Here is a 27,587-nt window from a genome sequence, read left to right on the forward strand (position 1 = left end):
TTTTTAATGTGGTTGGGCCACTCAAATTTTGAGCAATTAATTTTCCATGGTGCCTCTTCCCTTTTCCTTCTTATTTACAAGAAGTTCATCTGGACATGAAAATCAACAGAATTACTGAGATTCACCTCAAAGCCCAGAGGAGAATCTCACACAAAATATTCTCCCTGTATACTGCACAACAAGAAATATTCAGAGGAAAATACCATGTCACCTGAGGCTCCTGGAACTCCCAGAATCCTGAGCCTGCAAAAGAGGCAAACAGCCCTGGCAGTGGCTGAGGGGAATTCTCCTCAGACTCCTCAGAAAGTGTGTCACTTCAGGAGGGAAATGTTTTTAAACCTTTGCCTTATCTTCCTCCTGTGCTAAAATATAAGGCTCCTCCTGAGAAAATACTGAGCTACAAACAATTCTCCATTCCTCAACAAAGCTCCTCAGTTGCTCAACTTAAAGAGCAAAACTAAATGTGGTCAGAAATTTCCCATCAAAGCCCATTTGCAGAGAAACCCCACCATACGTGAGCAAATATTTATTAGCACTTCAGTTCACTCAAAGGATTGCCCCTTTTTTTTCCCAGAGAGTATATTAGAACCATTTGCTCTTGACAGGACTCCTTGGATGGCCCCCAGATCTGGCTCCTCACCACGCCCTGCCTGAGCTGTTCATGCAGCCAGGCAGCACCACCTGACTTTGCCACCCTTTTCAGGCCTTGGGCACGGCTGGTGCCACGGTCCCCTCTGTTGCCACAGTCCCCTTTGGTGCCACAATCCCCTCTGGTGCCACAGTCCCCTCTGGTGCCACGGTCCCCTCTGGTGCCACAGTCCCCTCTGGTGCCACGGTCCCCTCTGGTGCCACAGTCCCCTCTGGTGCCACGGTCCCCTCTGGTGCCACAGTCCCCTCTGGTGACACAGTCCCCTCTGGTACCACAGTCCCCTCCTGGCTCGTGGTGTGTCCCTGCTGCTGGAGGAGCCCTGCTCGTGCTGCTGCCTGCGTTCAACAAGGCCGGTGCTACTCCCCAGCCGAAAAGAGACTAAAGGCACTGCTTTGGGCAGCTGGTTGGAATGAGTTTAACACTTCCTCATCTCTATCACAGATCTCCTAAAACCTGTAACTTCTCTTGTTCTTTTTTTTCTCTTGCTTCTTCTATACTTCTTCTGTGTTTTTCTTTCCTCACAGATTTCTCAGTCCCCTTTGGGCTGAGCTCCTTTGGGATCCTCTCTCGTGGGCAGTCCCGCTTATCTCAGGTCTCTGGGTTTGAAGAACAACTCTCAAGCTCGTTAGAATCTTGTTTCTCGTGTTTATTAGAAGGTTATTACAAAACTTGGCAGGTCTCTCCAGACTATCTGCACAAGTTCAATTCACCACAACCTGGCTCATTTTGCTCTGATGGTACAAAATGGCCCCGAACCACGCGGCTGCCTCATTTTTATATCTATTTTTAACCTTGTTAACTATGGACACATGTATTGTTTTTATATTTTAACAAGTAAGTTTTCTGTATCTATTTACATAACTAAAACTGCAACTAACTTTCAACCAAACATTCTTTGTGCTCCCCAAAACTGCAGAATCATGGAGAAGAAGGAAGAAGAGCTAAAAAAGACCACACCTTTCTTCCTCCATCTTTACTCCGTGTATTAAATCCCTCTAAAATCTATATTTTTCACCTCAGTGGCATACTAAACATTCTACTACTTTCTACTTAATTTTTTATAAATCCTGGTTTACCCAGGGATATTTGGAAGCCTTTCTGTCAATGGCAAATAGGATTGATACTGTTTTGGAAAATAGGACAAACAGAGTAATGTCTCTCCATTTCTGGATTCCTATATCTCCCCCTTCTCTTTGCCAAAAAACCCAACTTTTTTCTTTGATTACTTGTTTTAGAATGGCTTCCCTGACCCTGAATGAGTCAAGCAGATGATGTCTAGATTTGACACATTGGTCAAAGCTCTCCAGACATTTTCTCTCGACTGATTCATGGCAAAACTGTGTTGCATAAGGCAACCAACAAAAGATAAGGCACAAATACAATGGCTAATTGATCTTATTCAACAACCTTATCTCTCGCAAAAGTTCTTAAATTTCTGTATTAAACACCCCTCCCTCACAAAGTCCTCAGTCCATAAATTTTGCACGCTGTTTGTTCAATGTCTAAGATGTTGAATGCTGTTTTCATGCTAAATCATGTTTGCGTACTGGCTTCTTGATTTCTGGAGTCTTCGTCTGCTTGTTTCTCAGCTTGATACGGTTTCACGCACTTTGCAGGAACCCACTTTGGTCCTGCACCTGTGGAGACACAAGCATATCCTTTTCCTTTTTTGCCTGAAAGGGTACTCAAAGGAGTTTTTAAGCTCCATTCCTGGGGCCAGAAGAGATGTGAGGTGACTGTGACATCGGCACCTGTGTCCATCATCCCTTGAATTGACACTGTCTTGCCATTTTATGTCAAGTTGCAGGTGATTACAGGTCTATCACGACTTATCTGCTTTACCCAGGTGGCATGAACTTCAGTAGACTCATTAATAGATAAAACTTGCCTGCTGATCAATGGTCTGATTGGATAATTTGCATGCAGAGGCAAAGCAATGGCTTTAGCTACTAAAGTTTTTGCCGAAAGGATCCATGGAGGACGTAAAGCTTGAGCTAAAACCGTCAATTCTTCATTCTGGTCTGCAGAAACAACACATGGATAAATAACAAGCCCCAAAATACTGCATCTGTCCTTGCCTATAATCAGGAAGTCTTGCCTCTTTTTTCGATGTTCCGGAGACTCCTGTATGGAGTACCGCATGATCTTCATTCAAAAAACAAACCAACTTGGACGTTGCCAATTCACATTGTGCACCTGGTGGCAATAAGCCTGGATCACTGGGAAATTGACAAATGGTCTTGCTGAGGGAATCTGATTGGCGTTCCCTGATGATCACTCTCTGACCGGAGGCCTTTAATGGAATTGACTTTGAGGCTGTCGCTCCATCTCCATTTGTGTCATCATGTGGTGACTCTTTGCACTGTTTTTGGAGTTTCCCAGCAGAGCTAGAGGTTTTCCCTCTACATGTGTTTTTGAATAGCATTGGCTGGGATGATGTTTTCCTCTTCGGCACCTGGGACAAAGGCTTTGTACTTTTTTCTGCAATGGGCAGCTCTTTTTCATGTTTCCCAGTTTCCCACATGGAAAGCATGCTCCCTCATGAAGCGATGCTTCCATCATACCTGCACAGCTGAGTCACTGAAAACCTGACTCCATACTCTTTACTATTTTCATAAATCCTTTGAGTTGTTCTTTGAGCATTCTCTCGAATTCTTCTGTCGAAACACTCGCAACATGCGGAGTGCCTATCTTGCTACATGCCTCTATCATTTCTTCCATGGTTGGATATCCAGGCAACGCACTCTCAGTACGTCCGCACTCTGCATTAGCATTTGCGAAGGCAAGGCCTTGAAGCATGTGTGGCTTCACCTTTTCATCCATCACCTGCTGGTCAATCACCTGTGTGAGGTGATCAATGAAGGTAGTGAAAGGCTCTGAAGGGTCTTGCTTCACTTCTGTGTAGATGCCTTCTGAGGTTCCAGTAGGCTGAATTTGCAGCAGTGTCTTTTCAGATGCTTCTACAACATCTCAAAGCACTTCTGGAGGCAGATCTGCTATTTGAATTTCTGGCTTGTGATACGGCACATTTACTCCTGCCATTTGAGTTGCTGTGATGTCTGCATACGGTCCTCTTGCATATTTGTTCCTCAGTTCAAGGAGAGCTTTTCTCCATCTTGAATTCCACAGTATATATTGTGAATCTGTGAAAATTGTTGAGGCTATATACTTGCAGTCATATGGTGTCATTTCATGGCTGAGGAAAAGACCTCTTAATAAATGCTGAAAATATGGAGAACCAAGTCCTTTTCCTTCCACAGCATCTAATAAATCCTTTAAAAGACAGCAATCCACAGGCTCCCATCTAGGAACATCATCTCTTCTTCCAAGCCTCACTGGTAATACTGTAATGTCCTCAGTTTCTCTGAAAGCATCAGCACCTTCCTTGAGAAGTACCTGCATATCAGGTCCTCCCCCTCCTCTTTGAGGGAGATTTGATATAGATTGTAGCTTTGGTTGTTGAGGAGCTGTAGGTATAGTAGAAAAATACAGTGTTTGTGGATTGTGAATGCACACAGCTTCCTTTAAATCTTGAAAAACAGGAGAAAATTGTAATCTTGTCGAAGAAGAGATGTCCTGTCCTGAGAACCAGTCCTTTGGAGCAGTCTTTTGAAAAGCTGAAATATCGGCTTGAAGCAGAGAATGTGGCATTTGAATCGATGACAGAGGAATTCCTTCGCCTGCTGTTGTTGATATTGCGTCGTTTTTGTCTAAAATATTCTCGATTGTATTTGTAGAAAAAATTAGAAGCTGCTGTGATGCTTTTTGCCCACAAGGCAGCGCTGCTGCTCCATGAATTCGCTCTGGCTTCAGTTTCATAAACGGCTGAGCCTCCAACGGGTTTTGTACCATTCGGAAAAAGTTCTAAAATTCTAAAAAATTCTAAAATCCCCTATTTAGAGAGGAATTCCTTTTTAGGAGATAAATCCCTTTTAGGAATCTACGGATTTTAGTACTTTTTAGTACTTTTCCAAACTGCTCACTTTGCTTTCCATAGTAATCGCAACACCCTCTGCTTTTTCAGCTTTCCCCCACACCTCTCCCTCTTTTCCCAAATCCTCTGAGGGGTTGGGATCAGAGGCTCCCACGCTGTTGAGGGATTTGGGGGTTTCCCTTGCTTTTGGAAAGGGCAGTTTGGATCTGGGTGGCTGGGTTTCCTCTCCCCCTGTTCCACCCCCTTGGCAAGGGGGTGATACATTACATTAAAGACAGTATGACTTGTTTCTATCATATTTCCATGGACACACATTCCCGGGGTTTCTAACTCTATTAACCTCATATTTGCATTTGCCCATATATAGGGTTCAAACAATTGCTCCTTGCTAATGGTGGGGTAATTCTCTCTCACCCAGACCAGTAAAAATTCCAACTCTTTCGTTGGAATTTCATGTAAGGACTGCTCTATTATTTTTTCTAATTTTTGTAAAATTGCCTGTTCCTCCTTAGAAATATTCCATCTCATCTCCTAGGTTGGACAGAGCTTACCAGACCTGCTGGCTATCTCTTCAGATTACTGACCAGCAGAATCCGATGTTTCTGAGTCCTGGGCCCTTGAAGCTCTGGAATTTGGTAGCAGATATTTTCATCCAGATGGATTTCTTTCAGGAACTGGCTGCTCTGATCCAGGCAGGCTTTGATCAAATCCTTTGAGCTCTTACTGACCGACAGACATGGGACACCACTTGCTGCTGTGGAATCTTGGTCTCCTCAGGGCTAAGCCCTTCTGGGATACCTCCTCAAAGGGGAGTTTCCCTTATCTCAGTTCTGTTTCAGGAAAGATTCTCCAAAGGCTTGTTTGCTTCTTGTTTCTTGTGTTTATTAATATTTATTATCAAAAGACTTGGCAGGTCTTCCCCAGACTTTCTGCACAAGTTCAGTCCACCACAGCTTTGTGGTGACCTGAATAGCACAAAATGGCCTTGAACTGTATAGCCTTTTTATTTTTATTCTTAATCTTTCCCAATTAAGTATAGACACGTAAATTATTTTTCTTAGTGACCCTATGACCCAAGACGTTGTGTGCTGCACTGCGGCATTCTCTATCCAAACACCTGCTACTACCCAAAAACCTCTAAAAGAAGAAGATGAAGAAGAAAGAAGAAGGAAAAGAGACAACACCCTAAAGTAGCCATTTTGTCTTCTTGTTTTCTGTTTTCTAAACTAGCTTATACACTAAATTTTAACTTTTTTCACCCAGTGACTTAAGAAAACTCTCTGATCTACACAACTTACACTTTTAGTTTTTCTACTTAATTTTAAAAGTTGTTTTCATGCTGTTCAATGAAATTCAATGTTTTCTTGGATGTCAGAGCTAGGCACCAGAGACAAGGGCACACTCTGTGCCTCAGACTCCAACACAGATCCTTTAGGTGCTCACTTTTCATCACTCTCTAATTTATACAAAAGCTACCACTGGCTACACTTTTGAATCACATGACCTTGCTTCAAAAAATGACCCTCTAGGATTCTTTCTAATATGCTGAAATACATTCTAGTGGACTCATTTCAATAACAACTTTGCTTCTTGTGTTATTCATTCTTAATGCTATCTACATTTCCAAACTTAGCAGTATCTATTAGTAGTTCTTCTCTTTTCCTTATCTTTATTCCCTGTATACTACACCTTACACACACTGGCTATCTCTGAGTCACCCAACACCAATATTCTTTTTTATATTACTAACAAGCAATGTATACAAAAGGATGACATGTTCTGCACAATCTCCAAGGAATTGCAGTATGACACGACGTAAAACGAGTTTCTGAAAACACTGCCTAAAGTAATCATCAGAAGTATATGCTGATGTAAGCCTGGAGTTCACAAGCCTTGACTGTTTACATGGTTTCTAAAACCTCATGTGACTGCTCAGTGTTGTTCAAACACTTGTCAAACTCAGAGGTGCTTGATGCTGTCACCATTTCCTGGGAGAAGCTGTCCCAGTGGCTGACCATGCTCTGGGTGAAAAACCTTTTCCTAATATTCAAATATAACCTGCCCTGAGCCAGCTGCCTGCCCTTTTCTTGACTCCTGTCACTGGTCACAAGCGTGAAGAGATCTGCACCTGCCCCTGTGATTCCTCTCAGGAGGATGCTGAAGACCCCAAAGACTCTCTTTAGTCTCCTCTTCTCTGGGCTCAACTAAGTGACCTCAGCTGCACCAAGGCCTTCCCCTCCATACCCTGTCCCATCCTTGCTGCCCTCCTTTGCATTCTGTCTAATGGCTTGATAGCTTTTGATATTGTGCTGCCCAAAACTGCACCTCTCTGCTTTCAGTGCTTCTCCTGGCTGCTCCTTCAGGCTGCTGGCACCATCAGCAGAGACACAGAACAGCTTCTCCTGCCAGAGTTAGCCCTATCATCTGCACTTCCCCACATGTCTGCCTTGATGTTCACTGGGGACCTCCCTGGCAGGTTCAAAAGCTAAACTTGAACATTTTTCACATGCTTGCTTAACATATTTATTCACTTACATGAGGCGTATTTCTGCTGAAACTACAAACTTCTATTCTTACTTCAAGTCTGTGCAACTTTATAGTTCTAAAGCTTCAAGCCTTCTCCAAGGTCTCAGGTCAAACTTTGCATCCATCTCTATCTTGGAGCCTGTATGCTCAAGGCCTTGAAAGCTTTCTATGCCTGCATTCCCCACATCTGCCTGTGTCACAGCCTGTGCGGGTTTAGGATGGTCACCAGACAGGACGTGTCCAAAGGAGGCCGTGCCAGCTTCTGTGCAAGGCCCCGTGCCCTTCCTGCTGCGGCTGTGTCGGCAGCCCTGGGGCTCCTTCTGCTGCCCTGAGCCCGCAGAGCAGGGCAGTGTTTGCTGATGGTTTGAGCTGTTCTTAAAGATCCTGTCAGGTGGCCTTAGACATTTGGAGTGAGGGATTCCTTCCAACTGGGCCAATTTGGGGGCGCTGGGGGTGGCCTGAGAGCAGGTGGCCGTGTGTGCAAGGGCCCTTTGTGACATGGTGCAGCATGGTCACCATGGCATGGCACAGGACAGGGTGTCAAAGGGCCCATGTGACATGTGGTGACATAGGAGCTGGTGGTGACACAGCCACACCACAGTGCTTGGTGCATGCGACGGGACAGGACACACCAGAGCGGTGCTGTGAGGAGCCCCTGCACAGCACACTCGCTTCTGTCTGACCCGGAGCTTTTCTGAAGTGTTATTCCTACACGTGACCTCGAGGCCAGACCTCTGTCCTTGTCGAGGAGCCTCCCGTCCTTGTGGCAGGAGGCCTCGAGACCCAAGAGCAGGACTTGTCCTGTGGTCTTGCCAGGACTTCAGTCTTGCAGGTGCCTTCCAGCCACAACTGCAGCACTTGCTGACGTGAAGCTGTTGCAAGGCATCGCTCCTGCAAGTAGCCATAAATCCAATCACTGGCATGGAGCAGAGAGCTCTGAGAGCACCCAACCTGGCCTGGGTGGAGGAGGAGGAAGAAGGAGGCCCTGGAGCTTCCCCAGCACAGACGACTAAAGAGGTGCAGCAGTTCCAGCTGCTACAGGAGGATGAGTGGCAGAGCTGAGCCACAAGGCTGGGGCCTGCATCCACCTGGGTCCTGTCCCATCCCATCCCATCCCATCCCATCCCATCCCATCCCATCCCATCCCATCCCATCCTCTGGGGACACACCCATGGACAGGACCAGAGAAGGGCCAAGGCTGTGCCTTGGCAGAGGCTGTGCTGCATTAACCGGGGGCATCCCAGAGCTGTCCCTGCCTGGGGAGTGCACGGCTGGGCTGTGTTCTCTGGCCTCTCCTGCAGCCCCTTAGCTCTGGCTGCTCTTTGCCAGATGCAGCCATGGACCAGACTCAAGAGCAGGACCACGCCTGTGGCCTCATCTCCAGAACAGCGCAGGTACCTGCAGCCATCCCCACCTGGGCTGGGCCTGCTGGCACTGCCCAGCCCAGCACCGCACTTGGAGCACTCCATGCAATATTCCTCTCTTCCCGACCTTCTTTCTCCTGCCTGACTTGCAAATTCATGAAATGCATTTGGCAGGAAGAGACCAGCATCATGGGCACTGTGTCCATGGAAAACTGTGATGTCTACACCACTGACACCAGTGCTACCATGCTGAAATGGATTTTGGAGAAGGCTCTTTCCAGTCCAAAGCAAGTAAGCAGCCTATGGCCAGGGTTTGATCCTCCAGGAATTGCTTGGCCTCCCAAGCCATGCCTGCTGCTCACTCTAAGCCTTGGAGGCCATTGCAGTGTGATGAGAAGGAAAGCACTTCTCTGGGGAAGCTGGGGACATTCCTGACTCCCTCTGACAGCTTTCCAACTCTCCCCATGCCTTCTCCAGGTGCCTGCCATCGTGAGGTGCATCCACCAGGTGCTCATGACCAATGAATCTGCTGAGCACAGGCTGGAGAGGACCCTGCTGGATCTCACCGAGGCACAGCCTGACAATGTGGTCATTACTCTCCTGCGTGTGGCCCCAACGTGTGACAGGTTTGGGGCCCACCTGTCCAGAGGGCTCACGGCTCCCCAGCCCATTGCCCTGTACAGCCTGGCCCAGGTGTGTCACCAACAGAGAGTTCCAGGGCCCTCTGGCTGCTCCCTTTCCCAGCCCTGGCATGTCAGCCCCTGAGCCTGCTGCCATGCTGCCACCCTGCCCCTCAGCAGCTTGTCCCCACAGGCCTGGGCTGCCTGGCTGCTGCTGCTGCTGAGGGGCAGTGGGCAGAGGCAGAGCTGGCAGCCAGCTCAGCTCCCTGCTGCTACCCAGGCCATGGGGATGTGTCTGAGACCCTGTGCCTGACATGGAGCTCTGACCCCACAGAGCTGCAATGACCATATGGAAGAGGATCTTGTGCTCGCCCAGGACTGCACAGAGGGCACTCCTGATACTCCTGGATGTGCTGGGGGACTGGCCAGAGTACAGCAGGTGCACCTCGGATTGGAAGACCACGGGTGTCTTTGCCCTGGCTGTGAGTTTCTGGAACTGGCCTGCACTCACCCCAAGGCTGCCTCTCCAGCAGCTCTGCACCCTCCTTCCCCCACTGCATCTCCCTGCCTCAGGCACTGGGCTGAAACCTGGCCTAGGGGCAGCTTCAGGGCCACCAGGCCAGGTTCTCTCCCTGCGTCTCCCCCGGCCTCTCCCTGCCACACTCAGGCCCTGCTACACGGACACCTGGACACTGAGCGCTGTCTGAGACTGCTTTGTCCCCTGCAGGCAACTGTGGTGATGTGGAAGATCCTCCAGGTGCCCTGCTGGCCAGAAGCTTTAACAGTGTATTTCCCCCAGCTCTTTGTGCATCTGCTCCTCCAAGTGTTCTTCAGCACAGAACAGATGCCAGAGGAGGGCTGGAACTTCTGGAAGAGATGCCAGGAAGAACACGGCTTTGCCACCAGCCCCAACAGGTGCTCCATCCCAGTCCTCCTGCCCCTGCCACATCTCAAGGGCAGAAGCCAGTGCTCCCAGCATGACCTGGACTTTGCTGTGCACACAGGTTTGCAGTGCAGACCCTCAAGTCTCTCCTCTGCCAAATGCACCATGAGGAAGTGGTGCTGTCAATGGAGCACAAGTGTGGCTGGGACACGCTCCTGTGTGCTGACACCCACCACTGTGCCGTGGGTCTGCTGGCCAGGTGAGACCCCCTTCTCCCCACTGCCTCTGGCATTTCTGCCATTTCTGGGCCCAGGGCCTGGCCCAACACCGTCCCCGTGCTTGTGGGCCAGAGGGCCTTGTTAGCAAGGGATGGTCAAGCAGACTGGGAAAAGGCTTGGGAGAGGAAAGAGCCCACAAGGAGCTGCCTCCCAAGGAGCCCATGTCCACTCACATCCTTGGGGAGAAAGACCAGGCCCATGGGAGTGAGTCCCCTGGCAGAGATTTGCTCAGGGTCCTGGTCCCATTTTTACCCTGCCAGGGAGATGCGCCATGCTTCTCTAGGGTTGTGTTCCAGAATTGCATTGCACTTCCTCTGGCTGCTCAGCACACAAGAGCCACGCTGGGATCTGCCCGCCCTGGCATTCCTTGTGGAGGTGAGCCTGATGGCCAGCACTACCTCCCTGAGCTGCCTGCCAGCTCTCTGCCCTCTCATAGCCGCAGCTGCCTGGGACGCTGCCCGTGCCCTGTGCTGCTGCCTGGGCCCGGCCCTGTGCGGTTCCAGGCTTCTGCCGGCTGGCTTCCTTGTCACTGCCCTGTGCCTTTCAGATCCCAGAGTACCTGGACTCCAGTGAATGCAGTGACAGTGTTGTGCAGGTCTCCTCAAGGTGCCTGCAGAGCGAGTGCAGGGAGAGGTGTCACCTGGCGCTCAGGGCCCTTCTCAGGTTCATTGACCATCCCTCCATGGTGAGAAGGGGACAGTGGCTGAAGCTGGGGAATGCAGTCACTTGGGCTTGGCTGGGCTTGGAGCTCTGAGGCAGCTGCTCCCAGCTCTCCTGCCTCCTGCTTCAGCTGCCCCAGTGCTTCAGGACTGGCCTTTGTACTCTGGGTTCTGCCACAGCAGCAAGCTGCGATTTCACACACTTGTGTTCCACACAGGCGAAAAAAATGTGGAGCCTGACTGAAACACTCATGGACCTACTTCAGGACAAAGATGCAGACATAATTGGGATGTCACTCATCATACTCAGCGTTATATTCACCTACAAATACATCGTGGTACCCAGCCCCATTGCCCTGCAGCTGGCTGAGGCGCTCCTGCCGCTCTTTGACCACGTAAGGCTCTGTGCCCTCAGCCATGGGCACTGAGTGCTGCCCAGACACTTTGTACTCTGTGGATTTTCAGGCCTGTGCCAATGTGAGCCTGGAGCACACAATGCTAACATCAACTAACATCATTTACCCTTCCTTTCTTACAGGAGAATAGCCAGGTCCAGCTGCTCTCTATAGGGCTCTTCCGAGGTACGATGGACTTTTTGGGAAGGGGAAAAAATCCTCTGGAGATGCCTGTGCGCCAGAGCCTCCTGCCCCTGTTCTTCCATTGCCATGATGAGAACCAGCGTGTGGCAGAGGTGAGGATTCGTGGGCTGCTGGTGTTGCTCTGGGAGGGAGCTGGGCTGCCTCCTGCCCTGGTGCCTTGCCAGCCACAGCCTCCTCCAGGCCTTGGCACAGGGACGTGGCTCCTGTGCCCTGGGCTGTGGGGCCAACTTTGGGTCTCTGCTGCTCTCCAGGCCTCCCTGGAAACGCTGCATTGTGCAGCCAAGTTCCTGAAGAGGAGGGATCTCCAGAAGCTGGAACAGGAGAACATGTGGATGTTGGGCGACATCCTGGTAAGGGTGGCCTGCAAGCCCCAGCCTCAGGCTGGAGAAGTCCCCTGCCCCTGGTGCCCAGTGTGTGGGGCTGGTCGGGCCTCAGGGCTGGGCGGGCACGGGAGGCCGGGGCTGGGGCACAGCCGGAGCCAACCCTTCCCTCCTGCCGCTCTCTGCAGCTGGCACAGGACAGGAGCCGAGCGGCCGAGCACCTGCGCCGGGCCCTGCCGTACCTGCAGAGCCCACAGGAGCCGCTGCGAGAGGCGGCCATCAGGTTCATGGCTGAGCCAGGAGCCCGGGCTCCCTCCCCGCCCCGCCGCAGCTCGGGCCCAGCCGCGGCTGCTGCCCCGGCAGCGGCATCCGGGCCCGGCGCCCTGGAGCCCCGGCTGCCCTCGGGGCCGCTGCCGGCCTCTGGCAGCCGTGCCCTTGGGCTGAGTCAGGATGCGGCAAGGGCCCGGGCTGAGCCCTGCCGGGCCAGGAGGGCGTGTGGCCCCAGGGCTGGCAGCGCCGCTGGCAGGGAGCTGTGCCGCTGGGGCCCTGACAGGCTCTGTGTTCCCAGGGATGGCCGGGCGGCACCTGAGGGGGCAGCAGGCAGAGCTGCAGCTCATCTCCGAAGGTGAGTGAGGGCAGCGGGCTGACAGCGGCGGCTGTCGGAGGGAGCTGCAAGCCCTGGCCCGGCTGCGGGGGGCTCTGCTCCCTGTGTGGATGAGGGGCGGCGTGGGCAGAGCTCACCGAGATTTCAGGGGTACGTGGGGCATTCGTGGCCAGCAGCTTCGGGCTGATCCCCTTGGTCCCTGCTCCCTGCTGGCCATGGCAAGAGCCGGCTGGGATGGCCCTGGCAGGGGGCTCTCGTTGGGTCACCGCAGGTCTGGGATCTGACCGTGGCTCTGTTGCTCTCTTTTCCAGCCCTTGAAGTTGTGATAAACGGGCCAGGAGACCAGCTCCTTTTAAAAAGGCCTTTATTAAGCAGCACAGCTCTGGGGTGGGGGCCCGAGGGGTTGCGCACACCGCCACTGCTCCCACTGGACACCGCAGAAGAGGAGGATCCGTGCAGCTCTGTCACTAGGACAGAGCTGGGCCTTCCTTCCTCACGGGAGTCCCCGGGAAGACTCATTCTTTAGGGCTCGTAGTCTAGGCTGTCATCCCAGTCGAGTCTCCTCGAGGTTACGTCGGCCCCTGGAAAGAAGCCAGGGGACTCCTCTGAGTCTTCCTTGTTAGATGGTGCTGGTTTTATTCCTTCCCTTTTGCGTGGCTCGTTGTTTTGGGGTCTTTTCCAGTCTGGGTGCATCCCATAAGTCTCTGGTCTCTCTCGTTTGCATAAAAGTCAGTATGTCATCTTCCTCCTCAGGATGGTACAGCAACTCGGGAAAGGGATACAATGTTGCCATGTGGGAGTCTAGGAGCAGTGTGGGCAGTGCCTGGCTGAACACAGAACAAAAATATGGGGTACAGCAATTTGTGACAGGGGTACAAGGTAAGTAAACCTGGGACAGGGGTACAAGGTAAGTAAGGAGTTTACAAACAGCAACTGGAACGTATTATTCTTAATATCCTGGGACCAGGGTACAAGGTAAGTAAGGAGTTTACAAACAGCAACTGTAACATATTATTCTTAACAATATCCCCCCTCTTATATTTTGATCGGGCTCTAGCCCGCATCAACCATTAACTTCTGGCTCTTGAGAATATTTATCTCTTAATTCTCGATATTGCTCATATATTTCCCTGGCAGTTTTGTGCTCTCGATCCTGACTTTGAGTCTCCATTAACATGATCCTGGCCTGCTTCTTATCTTTTATTTCAGGGATCTGGATGCTTGCTTGTACTGTGGTAGTCACTGTCTTGATTAGGCAGGGGAGTAAACAGGGCAGGAACAAGAAACTTGCAAATGCACAGACAGCAATAAAGACTATTTTTTTCCACCACCCTTTTTTGAAGGACCAAAGGTCATTCCACCAGTCTGAGTTCACCAGAGGAGTCCATTCCTGGGTGCCCACATAAGCTATCTTTCATATTTCTTTTGAGATGTTTTTGATTACCTCACTCTTATCATCTATCTCCAGGCAACATTCAGAGGAATTAAACTTTCCACAAATGCCTCCTTCATCTGCCAATAGGTAGTCCACCGCCAGCCGAATCTGATAGACTACAGCCCTGGTTTGTGCCAATTGTGTGCTGATGTGGTCTAAAGCAAGGGCAGTTCTGTTTGACACCACTTCTAATACTGCCTGGAGACGGATGATTCGGTTTAACATATAGACTGGGGTACGATACCCCCAGGATCCATCCTGGGCCCACGTGGCCGGTCCATATGTCTTAATTATTTCCTCAGGGGTCCAGATCTTCCCCTTCCATTTCTGATTGCTTCCTAGGTCCATTACATGCCTCCTCTTTCGACTGCCTTTTTTTTTAAGTTATCATACAAGGGGACTCCCAAGTATGACCCTGATTTCTTAGGTAGGAGGAAAAAAGCAGGCTTTATTATCCCAATTGTGCAGCTTCCTGCCCAATCCCCTGGGAGGTGGGTATATGCAGTGCTCCCACAAATCCAAAATAAATACTCAGGGGCCTTCCAGAAAGTGTCCTGTGTGTCTGTAGGATGTTCCCAGTATTTTGAGAGTTCTCTTAACCCCCAAAAAGGGTTTATTCCTTTTTCTGCGCACTCATACAGTTTGTACCCCTCATGATAAATACACCCCCTTTCCTTTCTCCCAGTGGCCCAATACCTGTTTGGTTCTTGGGGAATCCACCTGCTGCCTGAGTGTTTCACCGTCAGGTATCTTTTGCAGGCCATTTTTCCCACAGGGGTTTTGTATCTTCTTCCTGTCCTTTTAATGCATTCTTCCCCAATCACTCTTGCTTTCAGATCCCATTGTTCCCGTCCCCTGTTCCCTGTCTGGGGTTTTTGCTCAGTTAATTTCCACCTTAAAATGTCTAAAGGTGCTAGGCTGATCCCTTCCCAGGGCCAAATATCTGACATCTGGGTGTTCCCACATACCCAACAATTGGTTAAGTTTAACCCTCTGCTGATTCTTCTCCATCAGGTCAATGAATAGGTTCTTACCTCGTGTTTCATCCAGATCACCTTTCTTTATCTTCAATTGTTTTTCTTTTATTACATCATTCAGTCCCTCTTGTTCAAAGCAGAGCCAGGATTCTCCTACAGGGCATTCTCCAAGCAGACCTTGCCTAAATGAGGCAGTATTTCTAGTAATCCAATATGTCTTTCCTTCCTCCTGACAGGTTTCCAATTTGGTGTGATCAAAACAGGTGGGATTGATGTTTGTGTGGACCCTCATCAGTGATCTTAGATCCTCTCCATCATATAGGGGATACATGCTTCTCCACTGTCCCCCATCCCAAGGCTCACCAGCTGGACCAACATCAGTCCACCTAAGAGTCCGGTATGAGCTAGTTTTGTTTTAGGGAGCTTCATGGCTCATCTTCCCTGTTAGCCTCACCCGGTCTTGCCTCTTAGGTCTTTTTGGGGGATCAGGAGAGATGGTATGGTCCTTCTTCTCCCACCTTCTTTAATTTAGTTGCCTTTTTGGAGAATGTTCTGTGGGAGAAGTTCATGGTGGGGGGGGTTTCATTCAACTAACTTTGCTAACATCAAAATATTTAACAGCAACAACCACAAGAACTTCAAGAACACTCCCACTTAAACCAACTCACTCGGCAGAGTTCTGCAGTCTTTGTTTATATTCTTTCTCTCTCAGTCTATTTCTGGCTGCCTCTTTATCCTGGTTTAGGGCAAATTTGGGAGAAAACTTCCAGGGGGGGCTCCCCCCGGGAAGCAAACCCATGTGGCTCTTTTCCCCCCACCCCCCAACAAGTTCGGGAAGAGATTTCTCTGAGAGAAGTGAAAAAAAAACCTGTTCATTTCACAGGCACAGCACTACCCAGCACAAAAATGAATGATATCAAATTACAAAACCTCTCGCCCTTCAGAAGAGATGACGAACTTCAGAGGGTCTCTTTCCTGGCGGTGTTGGCTCTGTTATCAGTCCCTCTGGCGCTGGAAAATGCCGCTGCCCAGGCTGGGCTCCCGGTAGTCCACGGGTGCAAGCTCCCGGTGCTCCCCCGAGTCCCCAGTCCAGAGCAGGCTCAATTCGTTTCAGAAAAGGGAAAGAAAACAGTCCAGGAAGACCTCTCTGCTCCGGCTAGTTGGAAAGCCAAGGCGATCTGTGTCTTGTTGTCTGTCTGTGCTGTAGTCAAAACTCCCGATGCGGGGGGGGGGGGGGGGGGCAAGTACAGTCTGATAACAGACTTGGTGCTTCTTTTCCACTCACTTTTACTCTCAGATGGAATTTTAAGAATACAGAACCTGTGTCTGAGTTAGGTGGACAAATGGGGATACAATTTAACATCATAATCAACCCAGGACTTTCTACCCCTTATCCCCTTATTATCGACTTACTGCTAAAACTAACATTCCAACTCTGCACACATTTACATACATAGAAACTTCTCCTCTGTTTCACCCCAAAAATACAAGCAGTATATCCATCATGCCCCTGTCAAGCCCCACAACAAGCTACTGAATCCAGACCCCCCCCACGCTGGAGAGCTGCAGGATTCCCCACTCTCTCATTTTACTTACTCAATACACCATCTTTCACTTGCTCATACCTTCAACACTTACACATTTCCTTCTGTTTCATGTCTGCGTGGTTTAAGATACAGACAATGGCAGTAACCTTTTACCCAATGATCAGTTCTCCCTGAGGTACACATCGTGTTGTTCCATCTCTCTGCATTATCCACCATGTACAACCTGGTCCTTGAGCAAAGACAACCCCACGAATGGGTTTTGTCTGTGCCCAAGGTAGAATTGACCCAAACTGTCTTCCCTAGCAGACCTCTGACATGTACTACTGGGACTTTGTCTCCGTCTACTACATGTAAAGACTCAGACTGGGCAGGACCTGCTCGGTTGGTGGAATCTCTGGTATTGACTAACCAGGTGGCCCTTTGCTAGATGTTGCTCCCAAGTATAGGTTTTCTCTCAGAAAATGATCACACAACCCTTGGGTTCCCCAATGAGTCAGTTCATGTATCTCATTTAATATTTTCCGGGCTAAGGCCTTGTTCAGAAACTTTCGCCCATCTGAGGTTAACCATTCTCCTTGTTCTCCTTGAGACAGTTCTAATTTTTTTATTACTTCCCACTCTTTCTTGGTAAATATTGGTTCCTTCTTTCCGTCCTCTTCAGTTACTACCTCATCCAGTTTAAAAACTTTTACTGATTCCTTTGGATCTAAGGCCACTTCTTTAGCTGCTTGGTCAGCAAGTCGGTTCCCTCTGCTTTCTAAAGAGTCTCCCTTCTGATGCCCCTTCATGTGGACCACTGCAATCTCTGTGGGTTTGGTCAAGGACTCTAATACTGATTTAATCAGCCCTTCATGTGCCAGGTTCTTCCCTTTGGAGTTCAGGTAGCCTCTCTCCTCCCAGATCTTACCAAAGGTATGGACTATCCCAAAGGCATACTTTGAATCTGTATAGATGGTTCCTTTTTCTCTCTCTAGCAAGTCCAGACCCCTCTTTAGAGCATGAACCTCACAGCACTGAGCTGACCAACTGGGGGGTAGTCTCCCTTTTTCTAGGACCTCTAGTTTTCCTTCCCCTACCTCTATGACTACTGCATACCCTGAATATCTTTTCCCCTCCACCACCCTGGAGGAACCATCAGTAAATAGTACCTTCCCATAGGGCAGGGGTACATCTCCCAGATCTTCCCTCACTTTGGTTTGGAGATTTACCAATTCTAAGCAGTCATGTTCTAATTCAGGCAGAGGCTCCCGTGACAAAAATTGTGCCGGGTTCAGGCCCTTGGAGGTTACTAGCTCCAAATTGCTAGTATCCATTAGGATGACTTCATATTTTAATATCCTGGCATCTGTCAGCCACTGCTGAGCCTTTCGGCTCAAGATTGTTTTTAAATCATGTGGTGTGTGGACTCTGATCTTACCCTGTAGGGTTAGCTTTTGGGCCTCTTCTATTAAAATGGCAGCAGCAGCTATTGATTGCACGCAGGTGGGCCACCCACAAGCTACTGGGTCCAGCAGTTTGGATTGACAGGCTATGGGCTTACGACATCCTCCCCATTCCTGGGTCAGAACCCCATATGCAGTCCCTTCTTCAGAGTTGACAAACAAATCAAATTCTTTTTTTTTTTAAGTCAGGCAGGCTTAAAACTGGTGCTGAGGACAGCTTAACCTTCAGCCGATTTAATTACGCTTCATCTTCAGCTGTCTACCTTATGGGTTCACAATCAACTAGCTTTTCATAAAGAAACTTGATGCTCTGGGTATATTGTTCCATCCATAGTTTGCAATATCTAAAAAGGCTTAAGAGTTTTCTTATGTCCCTCTTTGTTTTTGGTGCAGGTATGGCTAGAATGCCTGATACTCTTTCTGGGCTCAGTTCTTCTGGTTTTCAGATGCTGGTACAGTTGGGAGCACATCCAAGGATCTTTAGTACCATACCAAGGCCACTGTCCTTGTATCTCTAGTTTGGGCCAAACCTCTATACAGTAATGGATCATCTTGATCCGGTCTAGGCCCTTGGTGGCCTCTTGTGCATCCCAGCAATTTAACGTTTGCCCTAGTGGGCTATCAGGGGGAATGGTTCTGGTGGCCTCTTCATTCCCCTTGGGACCTACTCTCTTACTTAAACGTTGTCCCATTGCTCCTCCTATCTCCGGGCCTTCACTTAAAAAAACTTACGGTGCCTCTACTTGAATAAAACTGGAACTGACAGACAACACAACTTCTAACCAACTTAAAACTGGCCCTTACTTAAATTAAACTTTATAAAGGTGCTCCTACTCAAACTGAAAATTTCTAATGACGGACAACTGACCTTTCAAACCTCAACAAAAACTCACACTCTAGGAACTCACTCTCTCCTCCTTTCACACTAGGGAATACACTCAATCTTCTCACACAAGAATCCACACCCTTTCTTACACTCGGCCGGCCTTCCACTCACACTTTGAATTTTCTGGGGCTTGCAGTCTCCGCTTGCCCCGGGGGTTAGGTCCCAGCGGGGCTTGCAGGTTCCGCTTGCCCCTCCCTACACCCCAATCCCGTTCCCCTCGCGCCTCGCCTCCCTGACCCCCTTGCCAGCGAAGACTATGAGCACTCCTGGGTCGACGTCGAGGGGACCCTAGCACTAGACGCTCCTGGGACCTTCCCCCGTCCCTGTCTCAGTGCCGTCCACAAGATTTGGTCAGCAGGGCTCACCCCGGAACCCCCTGCCCCTCCGCTCCCTGACTATCCCCCTTCCCCAGTGAGAATAGCTTCTGCGCGAGGGCTGACTGTAAGTGAGTGGTGGGAGAATTCCCCCTTGCCTCCTAGCCGCTCCGCCCACCAGGGAATGGCTTCGGCTAAGGGATGCGTGAGTGTATTACTCTAGCTGCCTCGCCCGCCCGCGCAGACTACCTGCCCCTGTGCTCTCCGGCAGCAGGTTGACGACCTCCCTTCCCAGGAACCCCCTGAGCCGAGACTGAGCCGCGACAACTAGAGCCTTTCAGCACGTCCTGTGTCACAGACCCTGGGAAGCGAGGGCCCTTCGCTGACCGCCTGGTGCCGGAAGGGCCTGGGGACCCCCAATTCCAATTCCCCGGTCAGGTCGTCTGAGTACCCAAGCGGGGGGGGTGTGTTCACTCACACCGAACCTAGGCACCCCCACACACCACCCCGGGAGTTACCTAGATTGCCTGCGTGTGACTCTCACTCACCTAGGCCTTCCACACGCCCGGAGCAGCCTAGGCCGTTTAGCCCTTTTCAGTAGAGGGGCCTACCCCTATGTGCGCCACTCACTCTCTTAGGTACCCTCTGCGCACTCAGAGGGGGGGCTTTTATCCCCAGGAGACGCCTCACTCGTTTCTCTAGGCCCAAGTGAGCCTCTTTCGCTTCCTGCCGTTGCCGGCCGGCCCCCTCGCGGGAGTCCGGAACCGCGGTACTGGGCAGTCCACACTCGCCCCGGGGGTCTGAGCTGCCAGCCCCCGTCTCACTCACACATCCACTCACTCGCCTCCTACTCCCGCCACCGGTGGCTTACCCAATCCGGTGCTCTTCTGCGATGTCGATCCCAGGCTGTTCTTCTGGGTCCGGTATAGCCAGCTGTCCCCCGGAGGCCCAATAGGGTGGGCAGCTGTCCCGTCCTTGGTCCTCTTCAGGGCGTGGCTATCCCGGACGAGCCCCCAAGCTGTGATAAACGGGCCAGGAGACCAGCTCCTTTTAAAAAGGCCTTTATTAAGCAGCACAGCTCTGGGGTGGGGGCCCGAGGGGTTGCGCACACCGCCACTGCTCCCACTGGACACCGCAGAAGAGGAGGATCCGTGCAGCTCTGTCACTAGGACAGAGCTGGGCCTTCCTTCCTCACGGGAGTCCCCGGGAAGACTCATTCTTTAGGGCTCGTAGTCTAGGCTGTCATCCCAGTCGAGTCTCCTCGAGGTTACGTCGGCCCCTGGAAAGAAGCCAGGGGACTCCTCTGGGTCTTCCTTGTTAGATGGTGCTGGTTTTATTCCTTCCCTTTTGCGTGGCTCGTTGTTTTGGGGTCTTTTCCAGTCTGGGTGCATCCCATAAGTCTCTGGTCTCTCTCGTTTGCATAAAAGTCAGTATGTCATCTTCCTCCTCAGGATGGTACAGCAACTCGGGAAAGGGATACAATGTTGCCATGTGGGAGTCTAGGAGCAGTGCGGGCAGTGCCTGGCTGAACACAGAACAAGAAACACAGGGTACAGCAACTTGGGAGAGGGGGCAGGGTCTGGCTGAACACAGAACAAGAAATATGGGGTACAGCAATTTGTGACAGGGGTACAAGGTAAGTAAACCTGGGACAGGGGTACAAGGTAAGTAAGGAGTTTACAAACAGCAACTGGAACGTATTATTCTTAATATCCTGGGACCAGGGTACAAGGTAAGTAAGGAGTTTACAAACAGCAACTGTAACATATTATTCTTAACAAAGCCATGACAGGTGACATCAGCCTTGAGGAGGGAAGCCTGGCCAGTGAAACCCTGGACCTTCTCAGGGCAGGAGACCGTGCTCCAATCTCTGTGTTCGTGAGGCTGAGAGATCAGCTCCACAGGGCATGGAGGTCACGGCCTCGTCCATGGGGCTGTGCCTGGCTGTGCTGCTGGAGCTCCACTGAGATGTGATCTGGGAGCCTCTGTCTACTGTGGCCGCCTGATCCAGCAGGCATTTTCCATTTATTTCCAGTCTGTCCTTTTCGTGTTTTCAGTTTTCTGTAGTGTTTAAATATAGGATATGTTCTAAAAAACAGACTGCAAGACTGTTCTTTTGCTGCCCAGGGTCTGCAGGGCATAGGGGAAGAGGGGGAAAAGGGTGCTTGTGCTCAGCAAGCTGCCCAGGTGTGCAGTGGTGCAGGGAAAATGGCCAGAAGACCCTTGGCCTTTGGTGGTTGTGCTGAAGGCACAAGCCCTGTCCCAGCCTGGCAGCACCGTCTGTGTCCTCCTGCCCATGTGGTGCTGGCTGGATTGCTGAGGGCTCCCAGGTGCATCTTGCTCCAACTCCATGAGCAGCCCCCAGGCTTGATTTGCCTTGTTCCTGACAGCTGGCTGCTCTGGTGCTTCCCTGGGGCTCCTAACTGGAGTAGGTTTATCTGAGAGGGGTGAGAATGCCAGGATGTGCCAGGACCAGAGCCTTGGGGTTTCCAAGGAAGAAACCATCAATCCCCTTTTCCAGGAGATTCCAACCCTCTAAATCACACCTGGGATGGGGATCAGAGGAATCACTGGAGTGCTTAAGACTGTAATGCTGGGAATAAAATCTGGTCTTTAATGAACCCCATTTCCTGATGGGAAATAATCCAGGAATTCAGTTCCTGGAATTGGAAAAAGAAGGAGATGGTTTTTTGGGAGGTGCCATAGGTGCTCCTGGACAGGGGATTTCCCTAATCCATCCTTCCCTGATTGAGGAATGGAAGTTTGTGGGATGAGCCAGGATTAACAGACCCCTCCCTCAGGTGTGTGATCCAGGACTTTTCCTGCTTTTTCCCAGCCCAGGTGAGACATGTGCAGCATTCCAGAGGGATGGAGCTATCATGTTTGTAATCCATGATTTTCACATTTTTTCCCTAGTTGTTCCCAGTCCAGGTGAGCCGTGTGCAGCCTTCCAAATGGATTGGTTCAAACCAGGAAGGATTTTATTTCCCATGGGAATAAACCTGGGCTCCAAAACACTCCCAGAACGGCAAAATCACAATTTTAGCAGCTTTTTCCAGCTCCACATTGCAGGAATTCATGGATCTGCTGATGGTGATAGTGGATGCTCATCCCAAATAATCTGCCTGTTTGTCTAGGAACACTTGGGTGATGGTGCTGATACAAGTTGTGCTGATTCAGTCTGCTGAGATTTTTGGGGATTTTTTTTGTGTGATTTCAGGGGTGTGGGATAAACAGGGGGGGGGAGGAGGGGAGGGCAGGACACAATCTGGATCTGGAAAAATACCGGATAGTGCATGGAATGAGGAAATTGTCGTGGAAACAAGCACAAAGGAACTGGGAAAAGAAGGATTTTTAACAAGGGATAAAAAGGATAACATTCCAACCAAATGCACTGGATGCGTATGGATGCTGAAAGCAGGCAGGGAGCACAGAGCCTGTGTGAAACTGAGTCACACAGGCTTCTCTCTCTGGCCTGGGAAAGCATAAGAAGGAATCCCAACAGTCCTTGTTAAAGGACACCAATTGGCAGGTGTTGTTTAGTCGAGGGCTGGTGTTCCACTTAACCAATGAAGGTGATGTGTACCTTTAATGAGCAATGGGAGTTTTACCTCTCAGACCTTCTCAAACATGTGTATAAAAGTAGATTAAGAATAATAAACTTTGCTCTCTTGGACAATGCAGCCAAGGGAGTCAGTGTCGTACTCCTTGCCGTTCCTAATACAGTGCAAGAGAAAAGAGTAACTTGGAGGTGGAATAGGAGAAATTCCAACACAACAGGTTACCAAGGCCTGGGAGAGCCCAAATTTTTCATTTTATTTGGGAAATTTTTTGGTGTTTATCAATGTTATTGGATTTTTTTTTCCAAGAAAATCCCACTTTTCCTTTCTGATGGGACTGGCAGTTGCCTCCTGTTCTTGTAGTTCTGATTTTGCCCATCCTCATTCCCAAAAGTTTTTCAAAACTTCTGTAAAATGATGAAAATGATGATGGACTGTGGCCTTTTTTCTTTCTCCTTACTTGTGATGCAATTGCAGTGAAAAGAAGAAGAAAAAACACTGATAAGAAATGGTAAAAAAAAAGATAAAAAGATCAGCATTTTACCATGTATCAATGTCTGGCTATTTCTTTTAAAGCTTTGTTTGGCTACTGGTCTTTTTGCTATAAAATAGAATTATATGAAGCCCTGAGTAGTTTAAAAAAGGAGAGAAAAAAAGTAAATGAAAATTTTAAATTTGGCTTCTTTTTTACAGGAACAATCCTTTTAGACCATGAAAAAAAATTTCCACAAAAAGAATAATAGAAGAAATAATCATAATCATAATAGTGTTAGTAAAACATTGTCAGTATTCTGAATATTTCTTCTTTGTAGTTTTTTGGGGACTAAAAGTTTGCAACTTTATTTTGCTATTTAAAAGACCTTATTTTCTCATGTATTATTCTGGAGAAGAAAACTGCTTTGCTTTTTTTTATTTTTAATTTTTATTCCTTTGAGTTGTCAGCAGTTTTCCTCATTGAAAATTAAAAAAATAGAGGGATAAAGAGATAAGGGGAAAAAAGAAATAAAAAAGATTAAAATAAAGGAAAAATCTCTTGAAAATATAAAAACTAAACAAAAAATTCAGTTACACTGTTTCTAGTGTGTGACAGAGTGCCTTGATTTTTCCATGGTGCTTGGTGCTTTCCGGACTTGTAGAGTTGTCTGGACACGATGTTGAGCTTGGCAGAGATTCCACAGCTGCTGGAGCCGTTCCCAGTTTTCCTTCCCACCTGTAGTTTTTGATACCGTCATGTACATGACCATTTTTTCGCAGTAGTTGTGCCATTTTTCATATTCCTGATGCCCGGAATGCTTTTATTCCATTGAAATTTGGTTCAGCAGCTGGAAGATTTGAAATTCCCAACGCCCAGAATGTGTTATTCCCTAGAAATTTGGAAGGGGAGCTGGAGGATCTGAAATTCCCAACGCCTGGAATGCTGTTATTCCACAGTGTTGGAGTCTGGAATACAGAGTGTGTGCCCTTGTTTCTGATACTTAGTTATAAGATCCAGAAAAACACTGAATTTCATATAACATGAAATTCATGAGCATGTTTTCATGGTGATACATGAAAACAAATGTTAAATTTAGATGGAAAAAGCTGAAAGTGTAAGTGTGTAGATTAGAAAGTTCTTTTAAATCACTGGGTGAAAAAGTAAGTTTAGAGAACAAGAGACAAGACGGAGAATTTAGGGTGTTGTCTCTTGTCCCTTCTTCTTTCTTCTTCATCTTCTTCTCCTAGAGGTTTTTGGGTAGTAGTAAGTGATTGGACAGAGAATGCCGCAGTGCATCACAGAGGTGATGGGTCATTGGGTCATTAAGAAAAATAATATATGTGTCTACTGTTAACTGGGTAAAAATAGGTATAAAGATAAAAGAACTGCGTATTTCGGGGCCATTTTGTGCATCAGACACGAAGTGTGCCACAAGGCCTTGTTTGTACCATCAGAAGAAAGAAATGTACCAGATTGCAAAGATTAACCTTGTGTAGCCAGCCTGGAGAGACCTGTTAAGTTTTCTGATGACCTTTTAATAAACACGAGAAACAAGATTCTAATGAGCTTGGGAGTTTTCTTCAAATCATAAGAACTGAGATAAGCAGGGCTCCCCACGAGGGAGGATCCCAAAAGAATTCAGTCCAAAGGAGGCTGAGAAATCCAAGAATAAAAAGAAAAATACAGAAGAGATGCAGCAGAAACAAAAACAGAAACAGAAAAAGGGTTTTTTATAGAAAAGTTACACACAGGAATTTGGGAGGAGAGCTGGAGGACCCCAAATTGCCAATTCTTGGAATGGTGCTATTCCATGAGAATTTTGTGGGAATTTGGGAGGGGAAATAAAGGATTTGAAATTCCTGATGTCTAGAATGCCATCATTCCAAGAGAATGTAGGTGCAGAACTGGAGGATTGCAAATGGCCAGTACTTGGAATGCCGTTATTCCATAGGAATTGGGTGGGAATTTGGAAACGGAACGGGAAGATTCAAATTTCCTGATGCTCGGATTGCTGTTATTCTATGGGAATTTGGGAGCGGGGATGGAAGATTTGAAATTCCTGAAGCTTGGCATGCTGTTAATCCATAGGAATTTGGGAGTGGAAATGGAGGATTCCAAATTCCCAATGTGTGTAATGCTGTTATTCCATGGGAATTTCAGGAGGGAAGCTGGAGAATTCTTAATTCCTGACACCCAGAATGCCATTATTCCATGGGAATTTGAGAGGGGAGGTGGAGGAGTCAAAAATCCTGATGCCTGGAATGCCATTATTTCATAGGAATATGGGAAGGGAACAGGAAGATTTCTAATTCATGATGCCTGGAATGCTGTTATTCCATGGGAATTTGGTGGGAATCTAACAGTGCATATAAAGGATTCCAAATTCTCAATTTCCAGAATTCTGTAATTCTATCTTTTTGGTGGGAATTGGGAAGGAGGGCTGGAAATTTTTTAAATTTTTGATACCCAGAATGCCATTATTCCACAGGAATCTGTGAGGGGAGCTGGAGGATTCCAAATTCTCAATGTCTGGAATGCCGTTATTCTATGATTTCCCAGCGTTGCCCAGCAAATCCAGCCCCTGAGCTTCAAATCCAAGTTTTGACTTTCAAATCAAACCTTTGACCACATAAACCATCTTGGAATTCAAGTCCAACCTCGACTATCAAATTTAACCTTAAAACACCTGAGATGAGATGGGATGGGATGGGATGGGATGGGATGGGATGGGATGGGATGGGATGGGATGGGATTGATAGGACGAAGCTGCTTTTTTTTTTTTCCCAGAATGCAAGAAAGACAGTCAGAAAAGCAGAAGGAAACATAACAGTATCTCTGTACTACTGAATTGTCCTGGGAAACTCAGAAATTGATGGTGTTCTGGTGCTACTGCCAATCCCTTCCATGGAAAAAATTCATTTCAGGAAGGAGCAACATCATCTGACAGATGCCCAGAGTTGCCAGCAGTTGCTCCAGGAGCTCCTGCCATCAGCCCCTGCAGGAAGGAGCCCAGCCCCCAATGCACTTGGGCTTTGACTGCCCTCTGGCACAGAAGCCCCCCAGGGGCACAGGTCTCTGGGGCAGAAGAAGGGCACCAGCAGTGCCAGGGCTCGGGGGGTGGCAGGTCTGCTTCAGTGGGGACTCTGCCACACCTGCTGATTTCAGTGCTGGCTGGGCCCCAGGGCTCAGAGCAGCATTTGTGCCCTGGCCCACACGTTCCATGTCTGTGTCACAGCCTGTGCGGGTTTAGGATGGTCACCAGACAGGATGTGTCCCAAGAAGGCCGTGCCAGCTTCTGTGCAAGGCCCCGTGCCCTTCCTGCTGCGGCTGTGTCGGCAGCCCTGGGGCTCCTTCTGCTGCCCTGAGCCCGCAGAGCAGGGCAGCATTTGCTGATGGTTTGAGGCATTCCTAAATATCCTGTTGGGCTCATTCAATGTGTTCATTCCTTGTTTTCTCACAAACCAGAATTTCTCATTCCCAAACCTTGTCCAGATTGAGGAGGAGGCTGCGAGGAAGAGGAAGATGCCCCAGGACACCCGGGCAGGTGAGGAGGAAGTCAGTGCCCTTTTCCCCCTCTCTCCTGCTCCATCTCCCAGCCCAGCATGGCCCCCGGCTGCAGGAAAACCCCGCTGCTGACGCCGTCCTGCCGGGGATGCACTGGGGGGATCTCCTTCCCCTTCCCTCTGGCACGGAGGCAAATCCCATCCTCTCCTTGTCCTTCCTCCCCCAGTCAAGGAGCTGAGGATGGAGACCAGAGAGGACAAATCCCCACAGCAGAACCTCATAGAAGAGGCTGTTTTGAGTGGCTCCAGAGTGCAAGAAAAAGCCCTGGAGATCCTGCAAGAAGAGGGGCTCCAAACCCCTTTTCCTCTGAGGAGGAAAGACCCACCCTCTGACAGGATGGCAGCCAGAGATCCAGCTGGGGCTCTGAGCTGGTGGCCCAGGAGCAGCTTCACAATGGGGAGAAGCCCTACGAGTGCTTGGAATGTGGGAAGAGCTTCAGCCAGAGCAAGAGCCTGATTTGCCACCAGATGATCCACACTGGGGAATGGCCCTATGAGTGTAGGGAATATGGGAAGGGCTTCAGCTGCAAATCCAATCTCATCATCCACCAGCGCATCCACACTGGGGAGAGGCCCTACGAGTGTCCCGAGTGTGGGAAGAGGTTCCAAAGTGGCTCAGATCTCCTCCAGCACCAATGGATTCACACAGAGGAGGGGCCCTTCCGCTGCCCCGACTGAGGGAAGGGCTTCAAGGACAAATCCACCCTCATCACCCACCAGCACATCCACACTGGGGAGAGGCCCTACAAGTGTGGGGAATGTGGGAACAGCTTCAGCTGGAGGTCCCAAATGAGCATCCACCAGATGATCCACACAGGGGAGAGGCCCTACGTGTGTCCTGAGCGTGGGAAGAGCTTCTCAGACAGCTCTCACTTGACCAAACCCCAGTGGAGGCACCACTAAGGGAAGCCCTGCAAATGCCCCAAGTGCAGGAACAGCTTTGTGCACTGCT

The 27,587-nt window shown here is 49.3% G+C and overlaps 2 protein-coding genes across 2 annotated transcripts in view; both read left to right on the forward strand.

Annotated features, from left to right (window-relative positions):
- The first annotated feature begins 7,708 nt into the window (after nt 1-7,708).
- LOC147646836 (maestro heat-like repeat-containing protein family member 7) lies at nt 7,709-24,771 on the forward strand. Its single transcript, XM_086872858.1, has 14 exons — nt 7,709-8,503; nt 8,648-8,764; nt 8,951-9,099; nt 9,428-9,575; nt 9,821-10,008; nt 10,098-10,235; nt 10,515-10,629; nt 10,802-10,939; nt 11,132-11,308; nt 11,452-11,604; nt 11,764-11,862; nt 12,021-12,122; nt 12,401-12,461; nt 20,821-24,771. The coding sequence occupies exons 1-13, from the start codon at nt 8,447-8,449 to the stop codon at nt 12,419-12,421; spliced, it is 1,602 nt and encodes a 533-aa protein (XP_086728984.1). The 5' UTR covers nt 7,709-8,446; the 3' UTR covers nt 12,422-12,461; nt 20,821-24,771.
- Nucleotides 24,772-24,943: 172 nt separating this feature from the next.
- The window catches only part of LOC147646837 (uncharacterized), a 410,249-nt gene continuing 407,605 nt past the window's right edge, over nt 24,944-27,587 (forward strand). The window contains 2 exon segments of the mRNA XM_086872957.1: nt 24,944-24,964; nt 26,972-27,466. Coding sequence (XP_086729083.1) covers nt 24,944-24,964; nt 26,972-27,466 — 516 coding nt within the window.

This window comes from Cyanistes caeruleus, unplaced genomic scaffold (assembly GCF_971803275.1).
Source record: "Cyanistes caeruleus unplaced genomic scaffold, bCyaCae1.hap1.1 HAP1_SCAFFOLD_78, whole genome shotgun sequence".
In the NCBI taxonomy this organism is placed as follows: Eukaryota; Metazoa; Chordata; class Aves; order Passeriformes; family Paridae; genus Cyanistes; species Cyanistes caeruleus.